The sequence below is a fragment of the Solanum dulcamara genome, chromosome 8 (assembly GCF_947179165.1).
Source record: "Solanum dulcamara chromosome 8, daSolDulc1.2, whole genome shotgun sequence".
NCBI classification, from domain to species: Eukaryota; Viridiplantae; Streptophyta; class Magnoliopsida; order Solanales; family Solanaceae; genus Solanum; species Solanum dulcamara.
Genome location: NC_077244.1, coordinates 67,538,412 through 67,559,385, shown reverse-complemented (window position 1 = coordinate 67,559,385; position 20,974 = coordinate 67,538,412). Strand labels below are relative to the sequence as shown.

The 20,974-nt window shown below is 33.1% G+C and overlaps 3 protein-coding genes across 3 annotated transcripts; 1 reads left to right on the top strand and 2 right to left on the bottom strand.

Moving 5' to 3' along the window:
* Positions 1-563: 563 nt before the first annotated feature.
* On the bottom strand, positions 564-6,366 carry LOC129899231 (11-beta-hydroxysteroid dehydrogenase B-like). The gene is made up of 6 exons (XM_055974114.1): positions 6,133-6,366; positions 5,578-5,770; positions 5,405-5,490; positions 2,122-2,253; positions 1,759-1,923; positions 564-1,098 (listed from the first exon to the last, which is right to left on the bottom strand). Exons 1-6 carry the CDS (start codon positions 6,316-6,318, stop codon positions 703-705), a joined length of 1,158 nt encoding a protein of 385 aa, XP_055830089.1. The 5' UTR covers positions 6,319-6,366; the 3' UTR covers positions 564-702.
* Positions 6,367-8,350: 1,984 nt separating this feature from the next.
* On the top strand, positions 8,351-13,709 carry LOC129900971 (probable serine/threonine-protein kinase At1g54610). Its single transcript, XM_055976075.1, has 8 exons — positions 8,351-9,017; positions 9,566-9,850; positions 9,941-10,258; positions 10,498-10,725; positions 11,388-11,488; positions 12,052-12,148; positions 12,250-12,561; positions 13,325-13,709. The coding sequence occupies exons 1-8, from the start codon at positions 8,574-8,576 to the stop codon at positions 13,466-13,468; spliced, it is 1,929 nt and encodes a 642-aa protein (XP_055832050.1). The 5' UTR covers positions 8,351-8,573; the 3' UTR covers positions 13,469-13,709.
* Positions 13,710-13,858: 149 nt separating this feature from the next.
* Positions 13,859-20,384, bottom strand: LOC129900101 (2-alkenal reductase (NADP(+)-dependent)-like). The gene is made up of 5 exons (XM_055975060.1): positions 20,151-20,384; positions 19,246-19,423; positions 17,616-17,782; positions 17,454-17,533; positions 13,859-14,505 (listed from the first exon to the last, which is right to left on the bottom strand). Exons 1-5 carry the CDS (start codon positions 20,382-20,384, stop codon positions 14,124-14,126), a joined length of 1,041 nt encoding a protein of 346 aa, XP_055831035.1. The 3' UTR covers positions 13,859-14,123.
* Between the last annotated feature and the right edge of the window lie 590 nt (positions 20,385-20,974).

Genomic DNA, 20,974 nt, shown 5'->3' with positions numbered 1-20,974 from the left:
GAACCATCTAGTTGGTTCCCTCCAAAGTTCCCCTCAGGATAAAAGCCAATGATTAGAGGCCTTGATGGCGAAAAGCCTCATGTTTGAAGGATTCTAATGTGAGAAACTACCTTTTTATGCCAGCTTCACAGACAATTGATACTACTGATCACTATGATGAAAGAAACAGCCAACCGATGGGTGAGGCAAGAAGTCTTTAACGGCCGCTGTTTGGGAGTGGACAGAAAATAATTGATATTCAAAGAGTGGTATCTATAGAGACCTGTGTTGAGAGCCCTTACTCCTTCCTTAAGAACTTTGTACGTTTGTCCTCAATCATATGTTAAAGCAGATGATGATAATTCTACAAAACATTAGCATGAGGTGATGTAAAAGATGCAATTTAGTTACTCATTCATCCTACATGAGTAAGATAAGTAACTTCTAATCTACACTAGGTAAAAAGTTTTGACCAAGTATACACATTGATTACTGGAGTTGCAGTCTAATAGTTGCGACTCCACCCTGCATAACATCACCAAATGAACTTCCCATTTTCCCCCTCAATAAACCAAACCCAAGCATTCTTTAAACAACCCAAGTACAACCATTTATTGAGCTGAGTGTTTGTTGTATCTTGTGCTCTTACAATGATATCCACAAAATCTTGACTAAAGAAAAACACAACACGGTAAAATTAAAGTAATGACTTGACTACTACCTTCAATCCATTTGCTGCTGAAGTGGAACAGGCCCCATACGTCTCCGAGGAGAAGCGGATGGATGCTGAGGAGAGGATGAACCAGAAAGAGGCTGTCTCCGAGGAGAAGATGACTCAGAGGAAGGCTGTCGCGGAGGAGAGGATGTCTCAGGAATAGGCTGCATCCGAGGAGAGGATGAGTCGAGAAGAGGCCTTCCAGTGCCAATGAGGGAAGTTCTCCGGGCACTTAGGTTAGAAAGTAACATACGAAATGTCCATTGAAGAACATTTGGTGCAAATACTCTATAGAGAAGGAAAATGTCGTACCAACTTGGATATTTCACATATGGATCTCCTCGGCATGCCCCCGATACAATTAACTTCGCGAAGTCCTCCACTGAACTTCCAGATGCATGAACCTTGAACGAGAATGCACATAACAACTTTAATTGCACGGAGATAAAATATTACCAGAAGTTTCAAGTAAACCAGAAATTAAGGTTAATGAAATCCATGATAAATGAGAAAGACAAATATAGGTTATATGATCTTGCCCGATTCTTAACAGTATTAACTGTGTACAGTTAACTTCTCAGTTCAATCATGTTCCTATCAGTTCATTCTAATTTCCCAGCAATACTATGGGCCTATGGCTACTTGTGAAAATTCTAAAAGTTCATTTCTTACTCACCGACAGTATAATACTTAAGACCAACTACAAGAAATTGTGTAACAACGGTCAATACAGCCGGTGAAACTACAATATCAATTTCTTCGTACTGTCAATATGTTACTTATGACATGAAGCTCATAATCTCTAACCCATTAAAAGCCACCTCCAAATCTGATACGACTCTACCGGCATTGTGCAGAGCGGGAATGCAGTCAGGTACTTGGAGAAGGCAACTATAAGTTTCCATACCTTAAAAACATTAATGAATGTGTAGCTTGCCTATCTAAGAGAAGAAGTGTCTTCTTATTAAAGGAAATTTAGTGATATAATCTTACGAAAAACTAGACACAGAATTTACCGAGCAAATACTAGTACACAATCTCGGGATTGGAACAGAGAGACATACCTCTCTTTCTTCCTTCCACTGCATCTCTGCACCTTCCTCTAGCATGAATCTTCCACCTGTCATTTCAGTCCCAATCCATCCGTGTGTCGCTATTGTGACCCCTACGTCACCATTCACCTCGAATCTCAAGGTCTCATAAAAATTTACAAGTGCTGCTTTTGCTGCCTATTTTTTTTAAAAAAAATTAAAAGTGGTGCAACTATTATCATCTCCAAAACGCAAAAAATCAAAAAAGAAAAGAAAAGAAGAATCGCTTGGGGACAAAGGAAATATTGGAATGACGAAGAAATATTGAGTAATTTAATTCTCAAACTGGATGAATTCCATTTCAAGGAATAGATAACAAAAGTCAGAATTACTAACTGAATATAAGCTCATCCTTGGCAAGGGCAACCAACTCTCTACTGAAGCATTCACTATGACACGGCCTTTGCTTTGCCGCAGGTAAGGTAGGGCTACATAGGTAGGATACACATTTCCCCAAAAATTGATATCCTGAAAAATGGAAAGAGTATTCATACATCTACAAAGTTGTAAAGGTATTCGGAACAAAATGTAAGTAGTTGTACCCTGTGAAAAATCATTCTACCAATACATTTGCGTCAAATGATAACTCCATTAATGGAGCTTTGTAATGCTATGAAATGAGGAAGAAAAAGAGATGAAAGAGAGAAGAATTTAGAGAGGAAAGGAGGAGACGAAAATGTAGCTACATTGATCACTTTACCGAATGATACATCATGCCTTACATGTGAACACAAGTGTTGTATTTATAGGATACAAGTTGGTTAGTTTCTACTCCTAACTAATTATAACCAACTCCTAACAAACTCCAACAAACTTATCTAACCATGGTAGCTTGTTAACTCTCCACTATAGTTAACACTCTCCCTCAAGCTCATGGTTTGAACAAGTTCATAACTCCCACTTCATTTAACAGTAGTTGATGTTGAGCCTTTCCCAGGCTCTTTGTGAGCAAATCAGCCAACTCATCCTTGGTGTGTGTGAATTCTGTTTTCAGCAATCCCTGACTGATTTTTTCTATTACAAAGTGACAATCAATGTCTATATGTTTAGTTCTCTCATGGAATATGGGGTTGGCAGCAATCTGGATTGCTACCTTGCTATCACACACCATAGTTATAGGCAGCTCAATGTGTACACCAAGTTCTCCAAACAGGCCTACCAACCATGTGATCTCAGTTGCACAATTAGCCATACTTCTGAACTCAGCTTCTGCTGAGCTTCTGGACACAGTTTCTTGCTTCTTTGATTAACTAAATAACCAGTGACTAACCTTCTTGTCTCCAAGAAAGCACCCCAATCTGAGTCACAATAGGCAAGGAGCTTATTAGTATCTTTTGCTAGCATTAATAGTCCAAGTCCAGGAGCTTCTTTTATGTATCTAACCACTCTCAATGCTGCTTCCATATGGGATTCCTTAGGACAGTGCATATATTGACTTAGAACCTGAATTGAGAAGGCTAAATCAGGCCTAGTCATGGTCAAGTATAGAAGTCTTCCTACTAGTCTTTGATATTTGCTAGGATCCTGTTGTATGTGATCTTCATGCACCTTTTCACCTTTAATGCACTCATCATACTTCACAGATGTTAACCTTTGATTCTGTTCAAGTGGAGTTCCTGCAGGTTTAGCTCGCCCTAGGCCACATTCAGCTATCAACTCAAGAGCATACTTCCTTTGAGACATGTGAATACCTTTGCTGGATCTAGCAAATTCAATCCCTAGGAAAAATGTGAGCTCCCTTAGATCCTTCATCTTAAATTGTTTTAATAAGTCCTTTCTTGTATTTCTGATAATGGATTGGCTACTGTCAGTGATCATAAGATCATCAATATACACCAACAAAATGATTATATCATCCTTATCATGTCTAGTAAAGAGTGAATAATCATAGTGACTTTGATGAAATCCCAACTGAATCAAAGACTCTGTCAACTTAAAATTCCAGCCTAGGTGCTTGTTTGAGATCATATAGAGACTTGTGAACTCTACAAACTTTAGTACTCTCCCCCTGTCTAGCAAACCCAAGAGGAATGGTCATGTATACTTCTTCTAACAAATCACCATTTAGGAAAGCATTGTGGACATCCATCTAGTGTATTACCCATCCATTTGACGCAGCAAGAGCAACCACTGATCTCACAGTCACCATCTTAGCCACAGGGCTGAATGTTTCACCATAATCCAGTCCCTCTTGTTGCCTATATCCCTTAGCAACCAGCCTGGCCTTGAACCTCTCTACCTCCCCAGTAGTCTTGCATTTGAATTTATATATCCATCTGCAGCTAATAGGTTTCTTGCCATGTGGTAAATCCACCAAACTCTAGGTCTTATTGTCCACCAAAGCATCAATCTCCAACTGCATGGCCTGGACCTATTGTGGATTAAGAGCAGCTTCCTTGTAAGAGGAAGAGCAGCTTCCTTGTAAGAGGAAGGTTCTGAGATAGCAGAATATGCATTGAGACATGCACTATAGGTAGGAGAGATATGACTATAAGATAGGTGAGCAGACAGAGGGAAGGAACAAGAGTGACTCTTAGGCTTAGTGACAAAGTCATAGAGCCAAGAGGTGGTTTAGATGGTCTAGCGGACCTCCTAGAAGGAATAGGAGGAGAAGAAGGTAATGAAGGTGATAAAGGGTACTGCTGCAGTGAGAGAGGGACAATCAACAGGACTAGAGAGTGATACAGAAGAAGGACTAGAAGGAAGCAGCTCAGAACTAGATGGAGGGTCACAAGGAGGTAAAGAAGATTGAACAGGATCAAGAGTTACTAATGTTAGGATCAAGAGTTACTAATGTTATGACTGGAAAGACAGGGTTCGAGGATGTTTGTAAGTCAGTGAAAGGGAACAAGTCCTCTTTAAAGACAACATCCCTATTTACAAAAAATGATTTGGAATGTAGATCATAAAGAAGGTAACCTTTTTGAGAGTTGGAATAGCCCATAAGGACAGCAGGTATGGCTCGAGAACTTGACTTGAATTTTTGGACAAGTAGCATAGCATAAGCAACCAAAGGTTTTGATATGAGATAAGGATGGAGGATGTTGATACAATAGTTCAAAAGGAGATTTGTAAGATAGGAGTTTAGAAGGAAGTCTGTTAAGAATGTACACAACAGTGGTAACACATTCTCCCCAAAATTTTAAAGGAACCGAAGCTTGAAACCTTAGAGCTCTTGCCATGTCTAATATAGTCCCGTGTTTCCTTTCAACCACACCATTTTGGTGAGGTGTATACACACACGTGTGTTGGTGATGGATACCAAGATTAGACAACATAGATTGAAACTCTGTGCTAAAAAATTCACTTCCATTATCAGTTCTGAACACTGTGACACATGTAGAGAAAAGATTTTTTACTTGAGCAAAGAAATGCCTTAGCACAACTATTGATCCTGTAGCTACATTGATCACTTTACTGAATGATACATCATGCCTTACATGTGCACACAAGTGCTGTATTTATAGGATACAAGTTAGTTTCTACTCCTAACTGATTATAACCATCTCCTAACAAATTCTAACAAACTTATCTAACCATGGCAGCTTGTTTACTCTCCACTATACTTAACATCAAAGCTAAAAGATAAATAATTCAGAGTATAAAGAGCTCCACATACCATCAAAATGGGGAAGACATTTGTATCTGTGGCTTCTTCTAGGTAGAAGGTATGACCCAAACTTGCTGTATTTACAAGATGATCCACTGAAAATAGGAAAATGTAGGGAGATTGTCGTCAGAATAAAAGGAAACAATAGAGAATAGAACAAGCGGATCGAGCAAATTGCTTACCACGGCCGTATAAGTTTACAGTCTCAGTGATGAATCTCCTACAATCAGCTTCCTTAACAACATCTGCAGCTGTTATCAGAACACTTTTTGCACCTAGTGCCCTCGCATTCTCGCTGATTCCCCAGAGTCTGGTTTCTCTTCGTGCAACCAGAACTAGATGGGCTTTCTTCTTTGCATATTCATATGCAATTTGCTAATATTACACAGTAAAACCAATATACTTGATCAATACTGTTCATGCACAAGAACAAAAAAAAAAGAAAAGAAAAAAACACAGAAAAATAACGAGTTTGTAGCTTTATCATATCTTCAGAGAAATCACTAATTTTCCCCTAAATTAAGAGGGAAATTTCTCTGATTAGTCACCACTGACCAATTTTTTAAGTAGTTGAACAAAGTCCATTGATAGGCAAAAAGTGTTTTCCTCGCTCTGTTTTTTTTTTTTTTAAAAAAAAATAATTCAAAAACTTAAGAAACCAATTTTCGATGTAATTAAGCTAAAGCTGAAGAGGTGAAAAGAGAGAATATAAATAAGAGTGTAATTAAGTTATTTACCTCTCCAATACCAGAAGAAGCTCCAGTGATGATTACAACTTTGTCCTCCATATCTTCTCCAAAGAAAGAGTTGTACATCCACTCACAAGTGTTGATGAAATACAAAGCAGGCCATGAAAAGGCAAGCATCACCAAACTTGCTGGTGGCACCACAAAATTCAGCACTGAATTCACTAAATCCATCATTTCTTTTGATCACTTCAACAAAAAAGAAGAAAAACAGAGGGAGGTTATAATTTGTTCTTTGCTTTTGGGGATATGTGTAGATGTAGGGAAGATAAACAAGAATATGCATGGAGTTGAACACGTGCTCTAAGGATTTGATGACGAATGGAAGGGACTTGTTTTTGGAACTTAATGCATGAGATCACACCAGTCATTATCTGTTTTGTGTTATATCTTCTCACTTCAAACTCATAGCTGGAAAAGCCCTTTTTTCAAATAAAATTATATTTGTATTAACACATTTGTTTAATATGTGTATATTTCAAAAGCATAATTAATAAAATAATTTTTTAAGTAAAATAAAAAGAATAGCCGAAAATGTCCAAGCATAAGTACAGTGACATAAATTGTGCCCGAAGATAAAAGAAATTAAGTTCAAAACAAAAGTTCAATAACATAAATTATATCACAAAACATAAGTTCATCGCCAGAAATTATATCCTAAGACATAAATTTAGCGACAGAATTTATGAGACAAAAGTTTCTCTAAGAGTTGCTCGAATCAAAAGTTATGCTAAAGGCAAAAGTTATACCTCTAATATTAGTTGTGCCCAGTGAATTTACGTCATAATATTTTAATCTACAAATTTTTATTAAATAAGTAATAAAGATAAAAATTAAAGGAGTAAAAATTAAAAATCATCTCAAAATAAAGTAATTCATGCAAAAACTTGGGATAGTCCATGTCAAATTATAATAGGGACTTTTTACGTAGTTATAGAGATGATAAAAAGAAATTTCAACTAAATGATCGCAATATATATATATGTAATACATCGATATCGTATAAATAATATATAATCATGTATATATAATGTATAACGACGTATTACAAATATAAATACATTCATGCAATCTAATACATAATCAATTTTATTAAATATTCAACTAATTTTTTATTGGGAAATTAATTCCATATGGCAATTTTGCATGGCGTAACGAGCCAAATCCAAAACCATACGATAGGTCAATTAAAGCGTAAGTAACAAATTTCAAGTATATTATCTACAGACTCGAATTGATTATTCTGATAACTATAATTAATTAAATTGGTGTCATCCATGAAGTTTAAGTGCAAATCAGTTCAAATAACCCATGGTGCCCTCTTCTGCGGCTGCTATTTATATATTATTTTATGAAAAAATTATACAAATACACAATTTATTTGATTATATTTTCTAAAATTTTCTATAATTTGAAAAAAATATAAAAATCTCTACTTTTTTCTATTCTCCGGTATATCACTCTACGCGATTTATCTATTGGATACATCACTTTACACAATGTATCCGTCAGATCCATTACTTTATATTATTTATCAGGATATTTTGAAATGTATTTGAATTCCACCAAATTTAAGAAATTTTTGTAATTTTGAAAAAAGTAGAAATAGAATGTAATTAACCCTTAATATTATAAAATTTGTGTAATCTTTCTTTATTTTATTGCTATATAGAAGCGTCCAGAAGCAGACAACTGTTCATCGACATGCCAGCTTTTGGCCGAGGGCATTTTTAAAATTGAATTCCTTTACAGAAATGAGACCAAAACTGAAAAAAGCAGAAACTCAAACGAGGAAAAAGAGGGTAAAATATCTTCTTCATTTCCTCCAAAGTTAAAGAGGGAAAAAAAAATACCTATGGCTAACCGTTTTTCTAGGTATTCCCAACACGCTGGATTATTATACTATTTTCTTGAATAATAAATCTTGAGTACTCAAAAATATTTGGGTAAAAATTAAGTGTTTTCTAATTTTATCACAAAAATTTAATTTTGCTTGAATGGCAAGTAATAAAACAGTTGAATTTTCTGGAAAAACTAAAACTTTTTTTTTTGGAATCCCAGAATACCCTCATTAGGTATCCCTTGACCAGCATTCCTGCATTAATCCAACCTAACATAACATTATTTTGTGTATGCTGGAATCTTGATTTTTGCTTTTTTGGCTTCAATGCTGGATTTCTGGTCTGGGTTTTTGACCTTTTAATCTTCTTCAGATTTCTTTCAATATCTTGTCTATTTTTGTCATTCTTGAAATTTTGGGGTTCTTCAGAACAATCTTGAGGGTATATGTTTTGATTGGTAACATGGAAATAGAAAACTGGATGATCAAGAATCTGTTGTGAAATGTCAATTTGGTTAGCTGAATATGATACTAGTGAAAGATATTGTGGAAAGTTTGAGTCTTTTGTGGCTAATTATCATTGGGGGCTCAAATGCATTTGTTTGATAGAATATATTGTTGCAGACTTATGGGCTGCATTTGTTCAAAGGGTTCTTCAACAGATCATGATGATGTTGTTGAACATGAAAAGGAAAAAGATATACAAGTTGATAAATCTTCTGTACAGTTGGTTGCTCCATCAGTAAGGGAAGAGATTAAAGAAATAGTAACATCAGAAGCTAATGGTGTTTCAACAAAAGTTGATGATAATGCGAAAACTAGGATTAGGGAGAGGCCTAAGGACGGACGATTCAAGAGACAATCAACGATGGATTTTGGACTGATACGATCAAGGTCTCGGGTTGTAAACATGCCTCATGGTGCAATAGGGGAGCTGTGTGCTGCAGGTTGGCCATTATGGCTAAGTTCAGTTGCACAAGAGGCTATTCAAGGGTGGGTTCCTCGAAGTGCAGAATCATTTGAAAAATTGAACAAAGTCAGTTCTACATTATCTTTAGATTGCTATATTTACTGCTTCGAAGTTTCATTACACTAATTTTATACTCTGAATCTATAGTTTCGCGTATCTAAGAAATTATCATCTAAGGAAGATTATCATACTGATGGAATCAACCTTGTGATGTTTGCAGTATTGTTTCACATCCCCCTGTTTCACTGTCTTCTTGAGTGTTTTAGGAACCACATTTTCTAGATATTTCATTTTGTTACACATGGTCTCAATGTTTCTTTTCACTTCTTTTTGTTGCTTTCAATTTCTAAACACGTGAAAAATACATTTTCAGTTATTATTGCGCATGTACTCATAATGCATACGGATAATTTCAAAAAAATAACTGAAGTATGTTCTATCAATAATTTGACTTTGCTTGATTACATAATATTTTTCTTGGTGTCAGCTTGGTTCAAGGTAACCTGGAATTAAGATAAGGAGTTTCTAATTGAAACAATGGATGCCATTTAACCTTTAGATATCTCTCGATTTTTGGAACTATAATAACCTCTAATATTTATTTTCCAATGCAGATTGGTCAAGGAACATATAGTAATGTTTACAAGGCCCGTGACCTTGAAACCGACAAAATTGTTGCAATGAAGAAAGTAAAATTTCTCAATATGGATCCAGAGAGTGTTCGTTTTATGGCGAGAGAGATTTGTATTTTGCGTAGATTGGACCACCCAAATGTAATGAAACTTGAGGCTTTGGTCACATCCAGGATTTCAGGCAGCATATATCTTGTATTTGAATACATGGAGCACGATCTTGCTGGACTTGCATCAGCACCTGGGATCAAGTTCACTGAACCACAGGTATTTCTTCTTAGGTAGGTGCATTATTCTTACAAAGTAGTTTACAAGTTCTCTATATCCTTATGTTGCACAATTTGAATTGTATTTCAGATAAAATGTTATATGCAACAAATGCTTTGGGGACTCGAACACTGTCATAGTCGGGGTATACTTCATCGAGACATTAAGGGTTCAAATCTTCTAATTGGTGATAATGGTGTTCTAAAGATCGGAGACTTTGGTCTGGCGACGTCTTTTAAGCCTAACCAAAAGCAGCCATTAACAAGTCGTGTTGTTACACTATGGTATAGGGCTCCTGAGCTTTTGCTTGGTGCAACAGACTATGGAGTGGCCATTGATATGTGGAGTGCTGGCTGCATCCTTGCTGAATTATTTACTGGAAAGCCTATCATGCCTGGAAGAACAGAGGTACTCTTATTCCGGGGCTCGAATTCACTTCTTGATCTCTACATCCCTAGAAAATCTTGCAGTTTCCTCCCTGCTTACAATCTTTTTTGGAAGAGTTTTTTGGTGATTAATCTATCAAAAAAAGAGTTTAATCATCAAGCACTAAATCCCCAATCTATTTCTAACATTTTTTCATCTCATAATGAATTAGCACCTGTTTCTTCATGCATTTATTAACCGAGAGTTGAAACAATTGCTAGGTGGAGCAAATGCATAAAATATTCAAGCTTTGTGGTTCACCTTCTGAGGAGTACTGGAGGAAATCAAAACTTCCACTTGCTACTAGTTTTAAGCAACAGAACCCATATAAGCGCGGTATTGCTGATACATTCAAGGACTTGCCTCCGACAGCTTTGGCCCTTGTTGACGCCCTACTTTCAATAGAACCAGAAAAGCGCGGCAGTGCTTCTTCTGCTCTCAATAGTGAGGTAATGTCAAAAACTCGTCTCTCCCTTATGCACTATATCTTCCTTCTGGAAAGTAGTTTTTCCTATTTGCTGTGAAGAAGAAAAGTCTTTCCAACTTTGGTGATTAATAAATGCTGTTAATGTCAATCCTATCAATCCTTGTATATCTATAATTAAGTGAAAGTTTTCTTGTCACTTTTGTAGAAACAATTTCATTAAAAGATTGTTCCTACTTAAGAAGGTGAACAATTCCTCAGTGAAGAGCTAAAGAGAAGATGAATTCACATAAACTCAAAATTTGTCCTAACATGTCATTGTTAGTTGTCAAGCTATGCCTTTTATGATGATCTTATGTGGCTTGGCTTTCTTGATTGATGTGAAAAATCAAAGAAAAAATCTTTTCATTTGATTAGTTCATTTGTTAAGCATCTATAACAACATATATTTCGAAAAAGATTTCATAACTTCAACTCTTGTCCTAGCACGATGATATTTGTTTTTAAGCTATGCATTTTGCAATGACCTATGTGACCTGGTACTGCCAATCGATGATACGAGGAAACTTCTTTGTTTAGTCATGGGAAATCATTTGTTCAATCTATTAGAATAAGTTGTTCATCTCCTATAAATTTCACTACCAAAAGAAATGCTTTATAACTTTCGTATTTGGTTTCTCTTTTCAGTTCTTCAAAGCGAAGCCCCTGCCTTGTGATCCATATAGTTTACCAAAGTATCCTCCAAGCAAGGAATATGATACTAAGGTTCGAAATCACGAAGCAAGAAGGTATACTGCATAAGTTGCATATATACATTTTTACTGCTCAGTTATGTTTTCTGAATCCAGTACATGCTATTCATATGTTACATTAATATATTTAGTACAACTCATTTCATATTATTCTACTTATTTTAATTTAAAGTTGTTGCTTATTTTTCTAATTTTGTTTCTTCTATTCTCCTTTTATATTTCTATAGTACAATGCTTTGACGAATATTGTTTGAAATTATAATGTGAGGGCTTATAGTGACAGTTCAACAAATTAATGCAACCCAATTTTGATGTCCTCCTTCTTCATTGGACATGGCTGCTTTAGAGTATGAGAATTTCAAACTATGTAGGAGTAATATGTTAAATAACTCTACAAACGGAGAGATCAGATAAATCAAACCCTCACGGGTTTATTACTGGTTCCTACTTTGACCAAAATTAAGAGTGACTTGTAATTTTGTTTTCATGCTTTGACCTATGTACGTTTACTATCATATTCTCCAAGGAAAGTGCAGCTTTCTTGTAACCAAACTTTGCTGTTCTTTCATAGTTTCACAGTTACCTTATCTTAATCACAGGCGAAAGGCTGAGGCCGGAAAAGGACATGGAGATGAAACAACAAAGAAGTCATCGGGACAAGCAAAGGAAGAACCAACAACAGAATTCAATGCACAGGTTTTATTTTCTTCTAGTTGTCCAAGACTTCTACTGAATCTTTACATTTTCTTGCTTAAGGCCCCCGTTGTTGCATCAATGGCTAATGCAAATAATTGCAGGGACAGTCTAGCAAAAACATCAGAGTGAAATACAATGCTCTCGAGGACAACCGAGCTGGTTTCTCTATAGAGCCACCAGCACTGAGATACGGACTCACTCATTCTAATTCAGTGATCCATCCTAATACAGCTGGTTACACATGGTCTAACAAAGCAAAGGAGGATTCAAGTGCAATCAATGAACGGGCATATGCCGCTTCGCAACATGGTGTAGAGCTTTTAAGGCAGGGTTCTCACAAGCCTCGAGCTGCAGGAGAGTTTTCAAGCATTCGTTCAAGGAGAGGTGATAGGTCATCTTGTGGAGATTCCACGGTGTGTTCCTTAGATCAAAAAGTTCCCATTAGCTAGCATGCCTTTAAACCCAGAATTATTAGTAATATATAAACAGACACTCAAGCTTGACCTTAACTAGCAAGTTAGCACTCCAACTTTGAGAGTGCACATAGACTCCTCAACTTGCTCTCAACTAGCAACTAAACACTCCAACTCGTCCCTACTGTGTCTCGTGGACAGCCGATGCTAACGTGACACATAAATTTTGGAGGTGTCTAGATGATCATTTTGTAAGTTGGAGTTTTCAACTGAAACAATAGAGATGAGTTGAGGTGTTTAGATGTGCATACTCAAAGTTGGAGTTGTTAAGTTGTGAGTTGAGACCAAGTTAAAGTGTCTATCTATGTATTATGCATTTAATTATTGTGTATTCAAACATCAGTTAACTGATCTGACAGACACAAACACATAGAGGTCTAATAGTCAAGTCATCAAGGATCCATTTAGGAAGTTGAGCTAGATGGTATCAGCTTTGCATGTTTTGAGAAGAAATTGATTCATTTTGCAGTGGCAAAAAAAAGCAACTGATCCCACACAACACACACAAGCAGAGATATACGATGTTCTTAGGTCTAATGACTAAGTCATCCAGGATCCACTAGCAGTTGAGCTGCAGAGTTAGCTTAGGATTATTTGAGAAGAAATTTTGATTTGATTACTAACTTCCTGTTTTTTCATGTGCTGTTTTGACATTTTGAATGTTTTCTCCTTTTTTTTGAGCTTGACTTGCCCCTCGCTTCAGGTTTATGTGCCAAAGAGAAGCAGACTTCTGCACTCTGGACCACTAATACCACCAGCGGGGAGTATGGAAGACATGTTAAAGGAACATGAGAGACAAATTCAAGAAGCAGTTAGGAAAGCACGTCAAGACAAGACGAGGCCCTAATAGAATTGATTTCTCTCTTCTGGCGGAAGGACTCTCGTATAATTTCACTCTTCTGCACATGAAATCCACATTTTTACAGGGCTTAAAAGGAGATATATCTATTATCCATATCAGGAGTAAGGTTCTTATTATTTAGTGATCTTATACCTTTTGAGGGTGGGAAATTAGCTGTGTGTAGTGTGAAGAATTTGTTATGTTCACAATGTAAATCCAGTTCTTCTTTGATATTTAGAAAACTGAAGCTCACTAATTGGTTCTGGATAGTTTTAGAAGGGAACTAAATCCTTTTGTAATATATTCAGAGGATTGATTGAAATACGAACCAATATTGTCACGAGGTTTTTACTTCAGAAGTTAAAAGAAACCATTTCTTTTATCCACTTCCAATGAAGAACAAAATACAATAGAACAATGAAAAATTGGAGCTTCCAAATTTCCACTTGGCAAGCACAATATTCCCCCCTTAGTCTTCACTCTTCTCTCTAATTGCATGCAGCGGCGGAGTCAGTATTTTCAGTTTATAGATTCTGAATCATTATTTGTTTTGCTTACTGAATTCTGGACAGATTATTTATACATATCAAATGAACTTTTTAAATAGAAATACATGATGCTATTGGATTTTGCCGAACCCCTGGACTGCGCACATTAATTACTATTCATCTGCAACAATATTGATTACTGCCTTTCCAATATTTTTTCCATGGAAGATTCCAGAAAAAACAGCTGGTGCACTTTCAAGACCTTTAGCAATGTCTTGTAAATAGACAATTTTGTTGTCTCTTATAAGTGGAATGACCCATTGAAGGTATTGAGGATATAATTTCCTGTAATTAATATCAGCAAATCCTTCCATTCTTATGCGTTTTGGGGTAAGGTGGAAGAGGTTTTGGATACCATATTTCTCCTTCAGTCCATACTGTGAAATCATTCCACAAACTACAATTCTACCATGACATTTCATGTGTAAAATCACCTCATCAAGCGTTGCACCTCCAACATTCTCAAAGTATACATCTATACCATTCGGACAAACCCTAAAAAACATGCCCAAGTTACATATTTGGCCTGTCAGTCAAAATAATTCTAACAAATATACATTATTATGTATAAAATATGTATACTTTATGTATATTATATATTTATAGACAATTGAATACTTCCTTTATTTCATTTTACACACACTCTTTTCTTATTAGTATGGTAAAAAGGATACATTTGTATCAACAACAACAATAACATACCTAGTCAAATTCCTTAAGTGGGGTTTAGAGAAGGTAAAGTGTATGCAGACTTTACCATTACTTCATGAAGATAGAAAAGTTGTTTCCAAAAGAAAATGATGCATTTGTATGTTAATTAAATATAATTGAACTTTAAAATTTTCATTTTCGTCTAAATAACATGTTTTGTTAGGACCACAAGTAATTTCACAATTTTTTCTTCGGAAAAAAGTAAAAAATATCCTTAAACTATGTGAAATGAAAAAAAATGTCATCAATTGATAGTTTGATCCAAAAATGTCCTTGCATTCAATAGTTTGATCCAAAAATGTTCTTATGTTACTTAATGGATCAAAAATATCTTTTTTTCAAATAAATATATTATTTCTTTCTTTTAAAACATATTTTTTTCCTAATGATGATTTTTTAATTACAAAATGTTTATCCTATTTCAATTTGGAAAAGATTAAGAAATAAAACTATTTTTTATTTTATTAGAATTTTTCTTATCGATCTAAATGAAAATTAATGACAGAGTTACTATGATCTTATATATATGACATATATTATCAATTAAAAAGTACATAAAATTATTCTATTTTAATTGGTAAAATGGAATTAAGAAGACAAAAAGAGATTATTCCCTACTTATTTATTAATTAAAGTGATTTTAAAAGAAAAGAAATAAGAAAAAGGTTCTTTAAAAATAATAATTTTATTGAAATGCCCACGTAGTAACCTTATCATTAATTTTTATTTAGATAATGATAATTTTTTAAAATAAAATAAAAAATATTTTTATTTCTTAATATTTCTCAGTTGAAGTAGGATAAATATTCTTTAATTAAAAAAAGTCATTAAGAAAAGAATGTGCTTAAAAAGAAAATAAATAATATTTATTTGAAAAGGGACATTTTTGACCCATTAAGTAACAATAATGATATTTTTCAACCAAATTATTGATAACAAGAATATTTATGGACCAAACTGTCACCTACGGACATTTTTATTCATTTCATATAATTTAAGGACATTTTTTTATCATTTTTTTTATTTCTTGAATTTTGTGAAATTGTACTACTACCTAGTCAAACACCTTTACCTAAAATAAAAAGATGGAAGTAATTCCAACTAATATATATAATGTATAAGTGAAGAACAAGAGTATTAGATCAATCTAATATTTTCTCGGTATTAATTTATGTTACATATTTTATTCTTTATTCAATCTTCGTGACAACAACAACAATAATAACCCAGTGAAATCCACAGCGTGGGGTCTGGGAGGATAAAATGTACGCAACTTTACTCCTATCAAGGTTGGACAGTTGTTTTCGAGAGACATATTTCTATATTTAGTAATAATTTAATTTTAAATTATCCATTTCACGCTTAATGAGATGAACAATAGTCACACAAACATTTATAACTTGTTTTACAGAAATAATAATTTAGATGGTCATTCAATTTTGAATAATTTACTTAGAGGATGTTTGACTTAGTTTAAAAGTTGATCAAACCAATTTCAAAGTAATTTTCACCCCTCAAGAGTGTTTGAGTATTTTAAAACCGACTTAAAAAAAGTTAAAAGTAAGGGGTACCTACTTTTTATTTTTTAATTTAAAGTTACTAAATTTGATTTTTAAAAAACTACTTTTTAAAAGCTACTTTTTTAAGATAAGCCAAACGAGCCCTAAGAAAGTCACTCAACTTTAAATAATTAAAAATCATTCAACTATTGATATACACTTAAGTAATTAAAATAATTTTTAGTTAAATTTTGTTGAAAACTAATTTTTATTTCAAATCAAATTTTCAAGAAATAATAACGTATTCTTTCTAATTATCTTATTGAACCGTTCCACTTCACCAATCAATCTGTAACATACTAGGAAACTGTATAATATTAAAATTTAAATTCCACTTTTTGTTTCACATGGCCTATTTAAAATTGAGAAGTCAATAGCTTTGATTGCCTATTGCAATGTATAACCTTAGGTAGAGTCTAGCTATTTGGTCTCTATATAATAATCATTTATTAAGAGAGAGAAAAGTAGCTGAAAGAATTAATTTCATTTAATTAGTTACTGGTTATAGAACTATATTTGTTTGTAAATATCAATATAGAGTTGTGTATATATAGCAGATTGCTCATTTTCATTCCTTTTCTAAATTAGCCTATTGCTGGCAATGGTTTCGTTCATAAATATACAAAAAAAAAAAAATACTAGAAGAGAAAAGGAAAAAAAAGGATTTTTTTCAATATAAAAAAATAGAGATAAAATACTAGAACGGAAAAGGAAAGAATTTTTGAAAATTATTGTTGTGCATTTTTCAAGGAATTTGTAATTAAACAATTGGAATAGTTTCAATAAAATAATTTAAATGGGTATCTTATTATTTCTTAATATTTAATTTAAAGTAAAACTTACCGTTCAACAAAATTTAGTGAAAAAATCATTTAAATTAGTTGGGTGACTTTCCGAGTTAACTATATAATTAACTTTTGAGTTATAAAACAAAGTTAATCAAATTTCTAAGTGAACTAAATGTTGGATGACTTTCTAAATGAGCTATTTTAAGTCGAGTGACTTTTGAATCAATAAAATAAAATTGAGTGACTTTCTAAATGAACTATTTAAAGTTGAGTGACCATTTGAGATATTAACTCTTGTTTTATAGCACATTTTCTCAAAAAAAAATCTTTCTTAAATTTTATGTCAAATCAAATATCATCACATAAATTGAGACAGAGAAAATACCTTTTCAATGCTTCACCTAAATCTTCTCTCTTATAGTTAAAAGCATCATCAAATCCAAGCTTGTTTTTCAAGATGTCAACCTGCACATGCATATTATATTGTAATTAATTAATTTGTCAATTTCTTGAATTTATTAAAAAGTGAAAAATTCCTTTTAATTACCTTCTCATCAGTACTTGTACTTCCAACAACATAACAGTTCATCATTTTTGCAAATTGTCCAGCAAGTAGACCAACACCTCCAGCTGCTGTAGAAACATATACTACTTCTCCTTCCTTGATTGACGATATATTCTTAATACCGAAATAAGCTGTAAGTCCACCAATTCCTGCATAATTAAAATTTTTACCTTCATTTCAATTTGTTTGTCCAATCTCTTTTTGATTTGACACAGAATTTAAGAAAATAAATAAAACTTTTGAATCTTGTAATTTTAAACGAAAAGATACGTAAAATGTATTAAAATGCCCTTTAATATTGTGATTTTAAATATGTCATGTGAAAATTTAGAATTAAGTTGTAAAAAAAGGAAAGATATATTAACTTTTTAAATAAATTAAAAAAAAATAAGACAAATAAATTGAAATAACGAGAATATTCTTTTCGGAAATATTCCTTCCTTTTTCTACTCTTTGCACGCACATTTTCTTTTTGTGGTGAAAAGTTTCTTATAGTATCAAAAATTTAACAGTTTATATCATGCCAATAAATGTAAGACATATAAGATGGTAAAAACATATACCTATATACCGGTGTTTAAAATAAACAAATATATGTGTGGCAGTTTTGCATACACACTTTTGTCACTTAACTAATATTCCTTTCCTTTCAAAATAAGTGGTGTATTTAGTTTGGGTATACCCCTTAAAAAATTACCTTTTTCAAAAAAAGTAAAATGTATTTTTATTACTTTCTCCATTTTTATTTATTTTTTAAATATTTCTTAATTTTTTTTTTTTTTTACTTGTCATTTTTGACAAATCAAGGAAGAATAATTTTCTAGCTATTATGCCCTCAATTTATTAACATGTAGTTAATTAGTCTTTAAAAAATGTAGTAAGTAAACATATTTAAGACTCTATCAATTAATAAGGGTAAAATGGTAAATTCATATACCAATCATTGTTTTCTTAATAAGAGTGTAAAGTCATAATTTAACAAGTAAAAAGGAACGAATGGAGTAACTTATTCTTAATAAATACCTTGAAAAAGATGTAGTTTTTAATTATTTCTTTATTACGTAAAATCCCTTTTGGTAAGATTGAAAAAACATTATTAATACCTTCTTGATTGATTCTGTGAAAAAACACTTATTTCGAAATTAAAAAAAAAAGAAGGAAAACTATACAAACTGGACTCATTAAGCAAAATATTTATCCAAATTAGACCAAATTCAAACTATTTATCCTGATTGGATCCGCGGCCCAAACTATTTACCTGACTGTCCACTTCTTCTATTCACTAACCATTGTATTTTCATCATTGATACCATCATTTATACTCTGATGGTATCTAGATATATATTTGATGGTATCAAACACTAGTTGAACTATCTGTTATATATATATATATATACTCTAATGATGTCAAAGAGTAACTGAGTAGTGTTTTCAGCACTGCTTCTTTCTCTTTGATACCATCATAATACATAAGCAGAATATGAGAGGTATAAAAGTAAGAAAATAGCAGCTTGTAAATAATGTTACTTTTTGGGTACAAATGTTTTTTTCCCATGAAAAAAATGAAAACACTATTTATTTTCACCTCACTAAATACTTTTAATATCAGTACCTAGAATTCCGGCATAATATGATAAAGGGACGTCCGTATATTTGATTGTAAATAGAACTCTTGGATTTTCAATGACACTATATTCCTCCCATCCAATAACTCCCCAAACGTAACTTCCCTCTTCAAAATCTGGATGTGTAGATTCCATAACTTTTGCCACGCCAAAACCCTCAATAACCTGCAGTAATTAATGTTAATTATGTATACATATACATAAATAAATATATACTAATAAGAAGCTATCTAGGCACTACTAGAAAAATACTTACTTTCGTTTCAATTTGTTGATAATGTTTGGATTTCGAAATTCAAACCAAATTTTCTTATATTTTGAATTATTAATTATTGTGACTTATATATAGTATTTTTTTACATAATTTTTAAATATGTGCATTTTATTTCCGAAAAAATTTAAAATTTTCATGCCTGAATTTACAATCAAAATTCAACTATTTGACTTTTAAAATCTGAACTATGTCACATAAATCGAGACAAAAGCTAATTTTCAAAGAACGTTCCATAGAAAAACGTTACCAACGAATCAATAGTATTGAAATGTTTTATCCCCGTCACTATTTCAATATTATTGATTTAAGCAATAATATTGTCGGAGTGACAATATGGAGACTTGGAGAGTAAATGAAAATGTGCAACTAATTATGGCTGCCTTTTGCTGCTGGGTTTCATAGAAATAGTGTCAAAGTTAATGGGTGTTCTTACCTTTCTGTTTCGTTTCTCGTGACTTTTTCTACTTGAATGATATTTCAGATAGTAAAAGTGAGCAACATTTGTCAGTTCAGGTAGAAACTAACGGTACACATGATATATAGTTAATTCAGATATGAAATTAAAAAATATTGAGATACGTGTTTTTGAGCCTTGAGAGGAGATTAGTAAAAACTCACAGATGGGAGCTTAAATGGCTTAAGCAAGTCAATGTTGTCAGAATGATCATCAGAGGACATGCGATAGCGCATAGCAGGATCACATGCCAAGTAAAGGTTCTTAAGAAGAAGACCATTGTTTTTTCCTTGTAAAGTAGTATTGGTGTATGAAATTTTCAACTCAAAATCATCTTCTCTTGGGTTTCCCTCTACATAACTTGTTAACAACACTTGCTTATTTGTTAGTAAAACCATTTTCTCCTATCCTCTTCTAATTCTACTACTTATTGGCCTGGTTGGATATAATTTAGTTACTGATTGGAAAGGGCAAACGCTGGCTTTATAGTTTATACTCCCTCCCTCTCAATTATTGTCATGTAGTTTTATTTGGCTAAGAAACAAAGACATATTTTTGTGTTGCTATTACTATTCAAAATAAAAAAAATATTTTAAACTTAAAATTTATTCTTTTTTAGATCGACTAAATAAAATATATCAAATTAAATCGAGATAGAAAGAGTATGTGATTGATTGAAGATGACTATATATTTATATCTAGGGAAAATGTTCTGATATATACCTCGACTTTTTCATTTAGAGCTGATATATCCCTCAACTTTTCTATTTAGAGTCGATATACCCCGTTATGAAAGTGACTCATATATATCCCTACTATCACACAAATGACTCACATATACCTCCACCGTTACAAAAGTTGTTCGCATATACCCCCACCATTATAAAAATTGCTCACATATATCCTTTTCATCTTAAAAAATTGAAAAAAATTAATTTTTAATTTTAAAAAAATTCATGTATGGGGTATTTTTTTTTGAGAAAGTAAA